This window comes from Cydia pomonella, chromosome 14, assembly GCF_033807575.1.
Source record: "Cydia pomonella isolate Wapato2018A chromosome 14, ilCydPomo1, whole genome shotgun sequence".
In the NCBI taxonomy this organism is placed as follows: Eukaryota; Metazoa; Arthropoda; class Insecta; order Lepidoptera; family Tortricidae; genus Cydia; species Cydia pomonella.
In genome coordinates, this window is record NC_084716.1 from 6,684,248 (window position 1) to 6,698,508 (window position 14,261).

General features: G+C 39.3%; 1 protein-coding gene across 4 annotated transcripts; it reads left to right on the forward strand.

The window, feature by feature from the left end:
* Positions 1-1,680: 1,680 nt before the first annotated feature.
* LOC133524823 (piggyBac transposable element-derived protein 4-like) lies at positions 1,681-4,977 on the forward strand. 4 transcript variants are annotated; one of them, XM_061860971.1, is made up of 3 exons: positions 1,681-2,555; positions 2,633-2,710; positions 2,827-4,977. In XM_061860971.1, the coding sequence occupies exon 3, from the start codon at positions 3,166-3,168 to the stop codon at positions 4,882-4,884; it is 1,719 nt and encodes a 572-aa protein (XP_061716955.1). In that variant the 5' UTR covers positions 1,681-2,555; positions 2,633-2,710; positions 2,827-3,165; the 3' UTR covers positions 4,885-4,977. The 4 variants fall into 4 exon arrangements, with proteins under 4 accessions (XP_061716955.1, XP_061716958.1, XP_061716954.1 ...); XM_061860974.1 differs by having other exon boundaries at positions 1,681-2,143; positions 2,217-2,291; positions 2,379-4,977; XM_061860970.1 differs by having other exon boundaries at positions 1,681-2,710.
* The last annotated feature ends 9,284 nt before the right edge of the window (positions 4,978-14,261 follow it).

Sequence of the window (14,261 nt, forward strand, 5' to 3'; positions counted from 1 at the left end):
GCCCTCTCAAAACAAAGGTTCCCCGAAGAAGAATCATCCACTGTCCCAGGCCCCACCTCAAAGATGATTCGTTCAAGCCTAAGTATCAATAGACTAGCAGACTCAGAGTCGCAGGCAGCCTGGGGTCGCAAGAGTGTCACGACAAACTGTTGGTGTTGACGACGTGGTTGCGCAGCTTGGTTCCAGCTAGGTACTCATTTAAGTACCTATAGGTACGCACGTGGACTGTCAAGATATTATTTTTGTTTGTGGTGCTTTAAGATAAAGTGACAGTGCCTCTTTTATTTGTGTAACCTCAACTACAGGTTTGCTATGTGTAAGATTATTTTAATTCAGAAAATCCGTATACTGTCTTGTGAATGTGATAACTTATTTATGTATTTTAAATATAGACACTCACCCATCAGTTAGTAACAAAATAAAAACAATGTTGCGGCCTTGTATAACACAATAGTTATTTGTACAACAAGAGAGCAAAGTTTGAAATTTATTCGAGTGCTTCTTTTGAGTCCCGTGCAAGGGAAAGATTCTTGAGCGTAGTAAGGGACTCAAAAGCGCACGAGATGTAAATAACTTTGATCTCGTGTAGGTAGTACACAAAAATTTTCACGCCAGTCAGCCATCAAAAAATACAACCTGAAAAAATGTAATCCAGACGGACGGATCACTATTTCACTCATGTTTTCTGAAGGTATTCTAACAATTAACTTTAATTACCGCAATAAAACAAAACGAAAGAAATTTCAATATCCCCTCGTCAGTGACTAGGCCCGATTTTAACATTTTGCCCACCGCCAGCTTCTGTGGTGAAGCCCTATGTTAACTTCGTTGGCGACATTACGAATTTGTGTAATAAAGCAGACAAACGTGCATCTAACTCTTACACTCATTGACGTGTATTGCCAGTGAAATAGGACAGACAGTAAGCTTGACCTTGAGCAGTCCCTAAAGTAAAAAACCCGCGAAATCGCCAGTGTTCTTACAAGCGTTGCAACAGGTGGATGTTTTGGCGTTTTGACAGTATTTTTAATAACAAGGAAGTTGTGTGTTTATTTGGAGCCTTCTGCATATTAAAATGTAAGTACTCATACATATTTCATCCATAGTATATGTGTAGGTTATGTTTATCCAACAGAAACACTAATCAAAATAGCAGCCTAACCTATGCCGTATCATTCATTCAAAATTGTTTTGTCTGTTCCAAATCTTTTTGTCTATTAAATGCGTTGCGTAAACTTCTGTATCGGTTGACAATGTTATTAAGATTTATAACAGCTTGCTACATAGATGAATCTTTAGTGAAATCCTCATTTATCTAAAGAAAACTAGCAACAGGCCGCGGAACAGACAGCAACCAGAGTTAGTAAAATGGCCGACCATGCAGTTTGCATAGTATGGATACGCTGAGAGCAGCATATTCAATACATTATTAATTATATTTTTTTGATCCGATTTATTTAACACTTAATAACAAATGTTTCTAAGTCGCTTTTTTATAATTTTACATAATTGTTTAAAAACAGCGGTTCTTAAATTGAATAACTATATTAAAAATCTTAATAGACATATTATGATTTTTAACGGACACTCATTGTTTTTTCATTGGTTTGGTTGTCACCCGCATGGAAATTTTTTGGCACTTTTATGCTTATGTGCACTAAACTAACTGCATGCTATATTTTTGTGTGTTTTTTTTAATTTAAGGCCACGAGTCTCAAAAACTCGCGGCAGCAGACGTGGTGGTCGTGACCGTGGTCGCCATATTAATAATGATCGGGGCCCTCAAGAAGGTTTGGGCACTCGAGAAGAAGTAGAGACTCGGGGGATTGTGCACGCTAGGGGCAGTACACGTACTAGGGGTGGTGTGCGGAGTAGGGGTGGTGTGCGCACTAGAGGCGGTGTACAGAGAAGGGGCGGTGTACGCACTAGGGGTGGCGCAAATACATCGCACCCGTTTTGTCTAGAAAGGTAAATATAATATTACTTAACACAAATAGAGGTAAATAACTATTACGTAGGTACTATTACAGTCAAAATTTAAATCAGTATTTATTAATTTATGTTTCTCTATTTTTAGCATTTATTGAGGCCCTCTTAAAGACTGGCCAAGTGGCTTGGCCATCGAAGTTCCTTTACGGAAAAAGTAAGTAACTATCTACATTATATTTAATTTAGATGTTTTTTTTTTCGTATTTTAAATATTCTTTGTATTTCAGATTTTTTAGGAGGACGACACCGAGTCCCGAACCCGCACGTTCAAGAACTCCCATACTAGTACAGCATGATGAAATGTAAGCTTGTTTTAAATCTACAATAAAATCCAATGACTAGCAACAGGTAGATCCTATAATCCATATATTGTATTCTTTATCCCATAGACTATCTGCAGCTGAAACATTAGCAGCGCTGAGTTCAGCCCCGCCATCGCCTGGTCACCAAGGAGCCATATCCCATATATTATCGGCAGCTGAAACATTAGCAGTTCTGAGTTCAAATCCGCCGTCGCCTCTTTTAGACAAAGAAGCCAGCTGGCCCTCGTTGCCCCGTGATTTTGAGTTAGTATAACAACTAGTACAATTTTCTCGTGCCTACGCAGATAATTATTTCTTGACTAGTTTTTGCACTTTTGCAGATTGTTTGATACTGCAGTTGCATCACGAGTCGCTTCACCTGCACTTTCATTAGTTTCAAACGCACCTTCTCCAATAGTGTGAGTATTTTTATTACTTATATAAATTATTTACTTCTATTTTCTTTATTACTTATTATTTTTACAATATTGTGTCCCAGAAAGATTACGTGGTTATATTTTGTTTTTATTTACAGAAATATTGAAGTCGACACGGTTCAGACATCTGCCCTTAGAACAGTGCGCCTTCCCAAACGCAGAGCGGAATCTCCTTCCTATCAGTAAGTATCACTTCATAATTAAAGAATAATATACCCGTGATTCTTTTATGTTAATAATAATAAAAACTATCTTTTCAGATCTCCTGCAGTTTGTCGTGGCCATCCTCGTCCATTAAAGGACTCAGAAATAGAAAATGTCCTTTTCTATGGCAAATACCTACTTTAATAATCGCTCATTTCACGTTTAGATAAATAGCTTTTAGTTTGTTATAATGAGCTGACATTATATCCTTTGTCTGGCAGGAAGCGAGGAAGATGATAGTGATGACGAAGAGACTGAGGAGCTGGCGCCTGTTATTGTGCCAAGACGACGAAGAAGTCGAAAGTCCCAGTCAGGCTCAAGCAGATCTGCGTTGGCCACCAATCCGGCCCGTCCAACCAGCCCAGCAAGAAGCTGCGATTCCAATTGAAGCTCCTACTGAAACTCCGACTGAAATCTCACTTTTTTTGCCTTCAACAGATGGGATACAAATGGAGCCTATTAATAAATTTGATTTTAAATGGAGACAGATTCCACCACAATTGAGGAGGGAGCATTTTATACAAAATACAGGGCCAACTCGGGCATATGTCGATCCATATGATGCATTTGTTGCTATTTGGGATCGCCCAATTATGGAGCATATTGTTAGAGAAACAAATAAATATGCAGAACAGCTTTGCGAGGCAATAATCGTCCAAGGCATTGCCCCGAATAGCCGGATTACAAAGTGGGTGGATACCTCGGTAGATGAGTTATACACCTACTTTGCGATAATACAAGCCACCGGTATTGTAATAAAATCCCGCTTGGAAGAGTATTGGTCAACATCAGCCAATATTTTTATCACCCCTGAATTTTCGGCCGCAATGTCTTATGACCGTTTTTGTCTTCTGAACAAATGCCTACATTTTAATGACAATGCTTTATGTTCGACGGAAAGATTAAACAACAGTGAGGCGAAATTACATAAGTTGCAGCCAATATTGCAGCATCTTAATGACAAATTCACTTCACTGTACATGCTAGGGCAAAACATTGCACTTGATGAAAGTTTGACGATGTGGAAGGGTCGCTTAAATATTAAGCAGCACATCCCAAACAAAGCAGCGACAGTAGGCATCAAGACGTACGAAATATGTGAATCTCAGACGGGATTCCTGTGGCGTTTTGAGGTAGAAGCACGCCAAGTCTCCACGAGCGAAGAAAAAACAAATCCGCTGTCAGGGAAGATACCGACTTTGGTGCTTAGGCTTTTACGAGGATTAGAGCACAAAGGACACACTGTCTGGATGGACAACTTCTACAATTCCCCTACTCTTGCAAGAGAGCTCAAAGTACAGGGGTTCGACTGCGTCGGAACTCTGAGGACTAACCGCCAATATGTACCTGCTGAGTTGACAAATTTACAACTAAAAGACATGGCCGTTGGTCAAGTTTGTGGATGCACCTCTGGGGACGTCGATCTAATTGTGTGGAGGGATAAAAACCGAATAGCTCTTATATCTACTTACCATGGCTTAACTACAGTGGAGGATGCAGACACAATTAAGCCTGCTTTAATAGCTGACTACAACATTTGCATGGGGGGAGTCGATAAAAAGGACCAAATGCTTGCCATGTACCCCATAGAGAGAAACCGAAATAAAATCTGGTACAAAAAAATTTTTAGAAGACTTTTAAACGCTAGCACATTAAATGCATTTATTTTGCTTAAGGCATTCAAACAATTTACTCATAGGCAATTTAGGCAAACATTGGTGTTACAGTTATTAGAACGCCATAACACTAACAGAAGTCGCAATCGACCTGCTTTACTATCCCAACGGCATGTGCAGCAACACTTTGAGCGACCCGCCGCAGGGTCTAATGACACTAAGCGTCATATTCGACGCAAATGTGTTGTTTGCTCGAAAAGAACGACAACTTTCTGTGAAGGCTGTAGTGGCAAGGCTCTTTGCGTACCTAAATGCTTTTCTCAGTATCATGAATAACTTGTGCTTATTTATGACATTGTGAGAATTTGGTAGATAATTGTCTGTGGTAATACAAACACAAAAAATGGAGTGTATGTCTCTATAAAATAAATATACTTACTTTATTGCGTAAGAGAACGGGTCTACCGTTCGTATAGAGCATTGTCATTAGTTTTAATTAAGTTAGACGTAAATCGACCTATTTGTTGTTCTGTTAATGTTCTCATATTTATATACTTCGTCGGTGGCTAACAAGCGTACTACCCGCCTGGTGTTATCCAGATTTAGCAAGCTATGTACTACTACAACCTCCCAAAGACTCCCAAGGCTTGTTGCTGTGAAGATTGGCCGTGTTGAAAGCGAGATGAACAAAATGTAACACATAATATTATTATAATTTTTTTGCCATTTTTAATTATAATAATATTTTTAAATTTTTAATAAAAAAAAATTGGGATACTTGTTTGTTGCTTTGCCTGTTTACAAAACTTAATAACAACCAGCCCCTGCTTCTTCTTGTTAGCTCAAGTATTAGCCCCTCGCCAGTACGTTTGTCTGCTTTATTACACAAATTCGTAATGTCTACAACGAGGTCAAAATCGGCTTCGCCACAGAAGCTGACGGTGGGCAAAATGTTAAAATCGGGCCTCGTCACTGACGAGGGTAAGTAGCTTTTTGACAATTAGTCGTATCCATATTATTCAACGCTGTTGTTTGCGTAACAGTAGCGTTTTTGTTGGGTTTATAATTAAAATATTTCTATGCTTCTGTTAGAATGTAGTACTTTTATATAACTTTATCTTGTTGTAAGTATATCGAAATTATCGAAACATATCGTTTCTCTCACCAGAACATAATGATTAGTCTGCTATAATAAAATATGTAAAGGTGTTAATTTTGAAAGACTGAAATAGACTTTTTTAAACCATGTACTGGAAAAAATGTACTAGATCTAACAGCTTCGTTTGTCTGTGAAACTGAGCTACTGGATCATTTTTACTGTTTAAAAAAGAAATAATATACAAATAACAGTCATTCTCTGAATTATAAGCATGTAAAGTACCATCTACTTAAGGTAGTTCTAAAGACATACCCATTATGGTATGTCACTTAAAACTGTTTTGTATTTTTTTTCTATTGCAGGGTATTAAAAGGCTAATGTTTAGCAATACTTAGTGGTAAAGGCATGTAAATAAAGCTAATTTGAATAATTATACTTGTCTATTTAATTTAAAACACTAAAAATATCCGTTAAGAATTTGATGTCTTTGGTTTGCTCGTCCTTGTGAACCACAAGGAATAGATTAACTGTATGATGATGATTATTATTAGATAGCAAAACTAATAAAGATACAGTTTTCTGCTAAACAGCCACCCGCAAAACAATAATCACGATATAAATTACAGTTTAGTAGCAGTAGGTGACCTGACGTTCCTTATCTGTGACAAGGCCCGATTCGGGATCCACAGACAACGACTTTTCGCCATTTTTGTCGCCACTGACGAGGGGATATAATAATACGAAAATAATTAATTAACGAACATCAATTGACAGTTCAATCGACAACTTTTTTTTGTAAAAAAAAAACTTTGTAAGATCCGGTCCGAATTGCGGATACTACTATTTGTCAACTATAGTAGAGATCGTTAAAAGTAGTTGAGTAGAATTATTTACTGCGTAACAATTGCGTAAATTTGTATAACTTCATTGTTTTCATTGTATAATAAAATACGTAAAATATGGTGTTATTATTAAATTCTAAACTCACCCGTACCCGTTTTCAAACGACTACTTCGCAAGCATCTTCTGTCAGAAGAACTTAAATAAGGTTCACCATCATGTATATGTACATAATTATATGTATTCGTCTATCTTTTATACATTATATAAGTAGTAGTATTTAACTATTTATATATTTTTAATATTATTTGACTTCACGTTTAATTTTTTCCTTATTATTTGTTATTATTTTTTCCTGCACCAACATACACAAATGTCTCTGTTTGACCCAATGGTTGACTGGTAGAGAATGCCTTTTGGCATTAAGTTCGCCATTTGTACATTTTTCTTTATGTGTGCAATAAAGTTTAAATAAAATAAATAATAATAAATAATAAACTTTTATTTCATTAATTAATTATTACGAATGAAGACTCGTAGGGTGTTTTGGAACGATGCGGTCTGACTTATTTCGGGGGTCTATTTATCCAAATATTTCGAACTTGTATTAGGCCCCACACGTTGAAATGACATTCGAATCTAAAGGTCACTTGAATGATATTTTGTCTCAGTCAGTGAGCAAAATGCAATTTTGCTCACTGTTTTTAAGCAGCAAATTACCCTTGTTCGAGCTGCTGTCGTGAAAAATAAATTGCTAACGAAATCTAATTACGACACATGGTGCCTACAAGCACAAACAATCTTAATAAGAAGTGACTTGTGGGAATACGCGAGCGGCGAAAAAAAGTTATTGGAGACCGCGACTACTGAAGAAAAAAGTGCTTTTGAAAAAGAAGATAGAAAAGCAAGGTCTGAGTTATTACTGCTAATGTCTCCAGCAGAACTTAAGCAAATTAAAGGTTGCAACACGTCAAAAGAGGTATGGGATAAATTAGTATCCATCTATCAAAGCTCGGGACCAGCCAGAAAAGCTACCCTATTAAAACAATTAGTTTTGAAGAAAATGTCACCTCAAGAAGATGTAAGAGACCATCTCAACAACTTCATGGATGTCGTAGGTAAACTAGAAGACATGAAAGTCACTATCAACTCAGAGCTGTTAAGCATAATGATGTAGTACAGTCTGCCTACAAATTTCGACAGCTTTAGAACGGCGATTGAGTCGAGAGATACTTTGCCTAGCCCTGAAACTCTCAAGGTAAAAATAATCGAAGAACATGAAGCAAGGAGGCAATCTAAGTCCCAAACTTCAGAGGCATTCTACGTGAAAGCAAAGAAAAAGAGTTTAATGTGCAGCAATTGTAATAAAAAAGGGCATTCAACGGAAGATTGTTGGTCGAAGAAGAAACAAAAGAAAAACGTAAACAAAAATCAACAAAAGAGCTTCAATGTATGTCTGACAACTGAAAGTACTGAAACGTCAAAATTCAAAAATGGATTGTGGTGTCTAGACAGCGGCTGTACGTCGCACATGACAGGAGAAGAAGATTTGTTGACAAACCCAATCCCTGTGTCTGATAAATTACGATTGGCGTCAGAGAAGCATACTGCAAATGTAGAAGGTAAAGGAAAAGTGGTACTACATGCTGATGAGTACGAATGTACTTTAAAAAATACGCTTTACGTTCCGGACTTGACAAATAATCTAATGTCAGTAAGCAAAATAACAGATAATGGCTTTAAAGTCTTATTTGAAAAGAATCAAGCTAGTGTACTAGAAGACGAAAGTGTAATCTTAAAAGCAAAGAGAAGAGATGGGTTATACTACCTTGAACTTGAAGAGTCGACGGTGACAGCAAATTTCACGCCTGTAGTAGAAAGCGAAATTATGAAGTGGCATAAAAAATTAGGTCATGCTAATGAGAGAGACCTGAAACTAATGCAAAGAAATGAGATGATAAGAGGACTTGATTTCAAAGAAAAATCTCTTGAACCATGTGAAACCTGCATCAAAGGTAAAATGTCAACTCTACGATTTCAAAGCTATGGTGAAATATTCTCTACTGAGCCTCTACAGATAATATATAGTGATGTATGCGGTCCTTTCGAGCATCAATCATTGGGCGGTTCGAAGTATTACGTCACGTTCATAGACGACTTCACAAGATACTGCTGTGTGTATATCATGTCAGAAAAAAGTGAAGTTATCGAAAAATTCAAGGAGTATAAGAAGAACGTCGAACTATTCCATAAAACTATAAGGACATTTGCCAAGTCAGCTCATATTCAAGTGCGCGTGTACCGCGATATGAGCTGACCAGGCAGTGCCCGCGGCTACAGTGCGGGCCCCCCCGCTATATGTAATTCAGTCTCGCCTTAACCATCAGTCATGTAACACCTGACAATTTTTCATGTACTTATAATATAATCAAGTTAGTAAATTCAGTGTTTCAGTTAACCTCGCTACCTCACCTTCAGGAACTACCTAACATAACCCTAAAGTGGTGACCCCGAAGTGATGTGCTGTGACATTGCGTAGGTAATTGTTTTGTGTATGTATTTAAAGTAGAATATTGTAATTTTTGTTGAGACTACTTCACTTGCTTGTGCGCAACACGTACATTTTTCAGTTTTATACTGTAAACAAATTGTGTATTATTAATTAAAATGGACTATAACCAAAGTAAAGAAGAAGCACCAAGCAACAACATAGCACTAGCTGAAGTCCACAGTGTCACTGGTCAAGTAGACACGAAACTGAATTATTTCGGAATGGTGCTCATAGTAATCGCTATCATATTGACGTTATTTCTTTTATACTTCGTACAAGCGAAGTGCAGGCACTGTATGCGCACCTGGTTACAAAAAGCTGTAAACAAGGTTCAACCGACAGCAGTGGTTGTACATAGGGAACAACCGCAACCGAAACAACAACCGGTAATTTACTAGTGAAGTGCAGTAAAACAAGTGTTGTGTAACTAAACTTTATTTCAGTCTTTAATCATAATGTCTGTATTACATATAGTACTTATGTTTAAAAAACCTTTAGTACATTGTTCTAAAAATAGCTAACTGTAATGTGTTAATATTATACGTGTGACGGCTTGTGGACACGCATCGCGCTATGTCAGCGTGATACGTACCTACATGCAATTCGAGTACATACACTGATTAGCCATAACAATATAAGGCTAGAGTCACACGAGTGGAGTTAAGGAAGGATCCCACAAGAGAGATCATTGTGTTTTTATGTTTTTTTTTTTTGTTTCAAAAAAAGGGGGAAGTAATATAGGGACATTTGCCAAGTCAGCTCATATTCAAGTGCGCGTGTACCGCGATATGAGCTGACCAGGCAGTGCCCGCGGCTACAGTGCACCCAGTGTATGTCCACCCTCGATCTCAAGGCGGGCTACTGGCAAATCAATGTTCGGGAGGAAGATATACAGAAAACTGGATTCATCACACCTTTTGGAATATTCATCTTTAAACGAATGCCCTTCGGCCTCCGGAACGCGCCTGCCACCTTCCAGCGCCTAATTGACAGGTTTCGTGTGGAGCTGAGTCACATCAAGATGTTAGCATACCTAGATGACTTGATCATCTTCTCGACTTCCTTTGAGACGCATCTACAGGACCTCGCTGCCGTGTTCGAGTTAATGCGTGAATACAACCTCACCGTTAATCGACAGAAATGCCGTGTCGGATGCTCAATCATAAACTACCTAGGGCACTACATAACTCCAGAAGAAATGCAAGTAGACCCAGGCAAGGTATCGGCAATCCTGACACTCCCTACGCCTGCCAACGTTCGACATCTGCTGACCTTTCTTCAGACTTGTTCATGGTACCGCAGGTTTATCAACAACTTCTCAGCCATTGCGGAACCGCTAACCAGACTTACCAAAAAGAACACTCTTTGGAAGTGGGACACGGAACAAGACGCTGCATATAAAAAGCTAAAGGAACTGCTCACTACGGCACCCGTGTTAAAACAAGCAGATGAAAGCAAGCCTTACGTAATTAAAACAGACGCGAGCAGCTACGCACTTGGAGCAGTTCTGGTCCAGGGGGAGGGTCCTGAAGATTACCCTGTGGAATACGCAAGCCGGTTACTAACCCCAGCAGAAACTCGACAACTGAGCGCGAGGCATTAGCTGTTGTCTGGGCGGTAACGAAGTACAGAGGTTACATTGAGGGCTTACCCACCATTGTCAAGACCGACCACCATGCTCTGAAGTGGCTCTTGTCTCTCAAATCACCTACAGGTAGATTGGCTAGATGGGCTCTAATACTACAGCGTTTGACTTGACCATCCAATATACACCTGGCCGCACTAATGTGGTAGCGGATGCGCTGTCCCGCCCTCCATGTACTGAAGACACACAAAATAACTGTGGCATATGTGGAGTCACCATGAACATGCCTGTCCGCAGCTCAGCAGAGCTAAGGGCGGAACAACGAAAAAAATAAAAAAAATAAACGTTTATTCACGTTTCGTGCCTTATAAATATTTACAATATACTTCTGCCAAACCACAGAGTGGTTTGTTGGCAGACGAAGCTCCTATAATATGCAAGCTAGGTAGTCTATATGTTACTCATATTTTTATCTATTTAACCCCTTACCGCATGCGCAGCCCTATATGGCAGTTATAATATTCAATTCTATTGATAGCTATTAAAGTTTATTTTTAAACAGATATAATACTTTTGTTTACGACATGAAGTAAGGGGTTAACGCTACAATCTGATCATACAGTATAAAAATGCATTGCATGTATACAATTTATAGCGGTTGTATTTTACCTTTTATTTTATTTAATAGATTATTGCTAAGTTTCTTTTTAAATGTTCGTTTTGTTATCCTTTTGGTCTTCAAATCCGATGGTAACTCGTTATAGATCATACGGACTAAATATTTTCTACATACACAGGTACTAGTAATTTATTATTATCTCTGTTTCTTATTAATCTTTGATTGACAATAGGTATTTTAAACTCATCATTATACATTTGTTCCATAGCTAAGAATAACGTGACTTTTTCATGAACTGTTAAAATTTTACATTCTAAGAAGAGTTGTTCATAGGTAGTACTTTTACATTTAAATTTAGTTTTTTTGTCAACCATTAATTTCATGAATCTAATCTATGCCTTTATCTTGTCTAGATACGTTTTAAATGTACGAAAAATGAAAAGACGCGTGGATAGCCAAGATCGTCGACACATTAGAAGGGGAAGGTGATAACGAAAACGCGATGTACTGGAGTGGAAAAGGGTATCTTATGAATAACGGATTACTCTATCGTCATTCACCTTACTCCGATTCAGAGGATGCTCAATTGGTGGTACCCGAACACGAGTGGGCAAACACACTCTGTGCTTACCACGATGACCCTTTGGCTGGACATTACGGTGTAGAGAAGACTCTCGAAAGAATCACAAAAAGATATTTCTGGAAGGGGATGCGAAAATACGTCGAAAGTTATGTAAAACAATGTGTACCCTGCCAGCGCTATAAACCAAGCAATCAAAAACCAGCTGGCTTGTTACAGACAACAGCCATGAATAAAAGGTTCGAGGTCATCTCATTTGACCTGTTCGGACCTCTGCCTTCATCACCACAAGGGAAAACATGGATATTCATTGTTGAAGATGTGGCCACCCGTTGGGTCGAGCTGTTCGCCCTGCAGACCGCAACCGCGGAGAACTGTGCAGAGATACTAATCAACGAGATATTTCTTAGATTCGGTGTGCCCAGACGTGTCATCAGTGACAACGGGCCACAGTTTGTAAGCGCTGTACTACAGCAGGTGACGTACTGTCTGCGAATAAAACACTCGTTCACACCAGTATACCACCCAGAAGCGAATCCAGTGGAACGTCGTAATCGTGACTTGAAGACTCAACTGGCTATACTAGTAGAGGAAGACCACAGTAACTGGCCTGACAAGTTGCCGAGCTTTCGGTTTGCGATGAATACCGCGCAGTGCTCGTCCACAGGCCGTACTCCTACCTACCTCACCTACGGCAGAGAGTTGAGAACGCCTTCTGATAACGAACACGATTTCCGAGAAATAGTGCTTTCCGAGAATTTTGTACCTAAAATCACTCCCAAACTGCTTCAGATCTCGGACACTGAAACAGGTACGAGAGGTACAGGAACTGAAAGAAGAGGCACGCAAGGAATATGTGGCCAAACTACATCCTGTAAGTAGTGCGTCCCGTGGATACAGTGCCAAATTTGCGCCGCGCCGAGACGGACCTTACGTGATCATCAAGCGATGCGGTCCAGCCTCCTACCAGATCGCCAATCCGGAGCAAATCGAAACTCCGATGGGCACGTACCATACATCCGCGTTAGAGCCTTAAAGGGGACCGAGGACACCTTACCCAGTCCTGTACAACCACTGCGAAGGAGAGGACGTCCTCAAAAATCTACCGTTTTCGTCGCCAAACGAGGAAGGGGCCGACCAAAGAAGCACTAAAATGTTACAGTTCCGTGGTCGAGTCGCCCTACGAAACTGAGGGGGAGATTGTAACATAGCCCCACTTCCAATACGGACAGTTAACCCAATTTCTGACTAGATGGCGGTGGCATCGAGATAGAACGCGCAAGCATTAAGCTCAGGACACACGGCGACACTTTACATTAGACACTCAATGTATACATCGAATGTCTGTGTGTGTCCACTGCCGCGACACTTAGTTGCAGTTGTTGTGGCAATGTCGGTCAGTGTCTGTGTTGCAGCCGTGGAGACAGGTCGTGTGCAGTGTCCGACACAAGTGTCGCGAATTTCGAACCTGCGCGAAATTTTTAGCTAGATCAATATGGCGTCACTTGCATGGTCTGCAGAGGACATAAAATTATTGATTTTATATTATGAAGGCTTGCCAGAACTATGGCAAATATCAAATAGCGATTATAAAAATCGAATTAAAAAGACAGCGGCAATAGAATGTTTGGCGGAACGATTTAATACTACTGCTGTAGAAATAAATAGAAAACTGCACAATTTGCGGACTCAATTTAATAATGAATTAAGAAAACTAAAGAAAAAGAAGAGCGGACAGGGCACAGATGAAAATTATGTAAGCAAGTGGGAGTATTTCTCAAGTTTAATGTTTTTAACCCCGAACGTCGAACCAGCAAGTGAAACACAAGGAAGTTTAGTGAGTTCTTTATTAATTTTAACTTATATATCTGTACTGCCAGCTAACTTCACCTTCAGGAGATACAAAATATTCTTTATATTCTTCACGAATTTCTTTACTTAAATTGGACATGTTAGGTGCCAGTGGCCTTTCTGAAAACAGTACACTATCCGGAAGGGCATCTGATCTCCAACTACCAGGAATCAATACACCATCAATTTCCTCATCGAAAGTGCCTTGTCGTGCATATAAATGTCTCGAATTCCGATCTAAGAGGAAATTATGCAACACGCAGGTTGCACTTACAATTTTTGTAACCTTTTCAGGACATAGTTCTATAGGCTTCCTTAATATCCTAAATCTGTTTGCGAGTATGCCAAACGCATTTTCCACTACGCGTCGAGCCCTCGACAATCTGTAGTTATAAACACGATTGGGACCTGGTTGATTGCGAAAAGGATAAGGTTTCATAAGATAGGGCTTTAGTGGAAAAGCATCATCAGCAATAATGACATGAGGCACATTTTTGATTCTACCAGGAAGTGGCTGTGGTGGTGGTATATTAAGTGTTCCCTCGCTTAAAGCCATTTGTTAACGCATCAGCGGTCAAACCAGTTCCG

What these genes read in the sequence shown, in the direction of transcription:
- LOC133524823 (XM_061860970.1), top strand. Translation starts at nt 3,166, where the DNA reads ATGATAGTGATGACGAAGAGACTGAGGAGCTGGCGCCTGTTATTGTGC.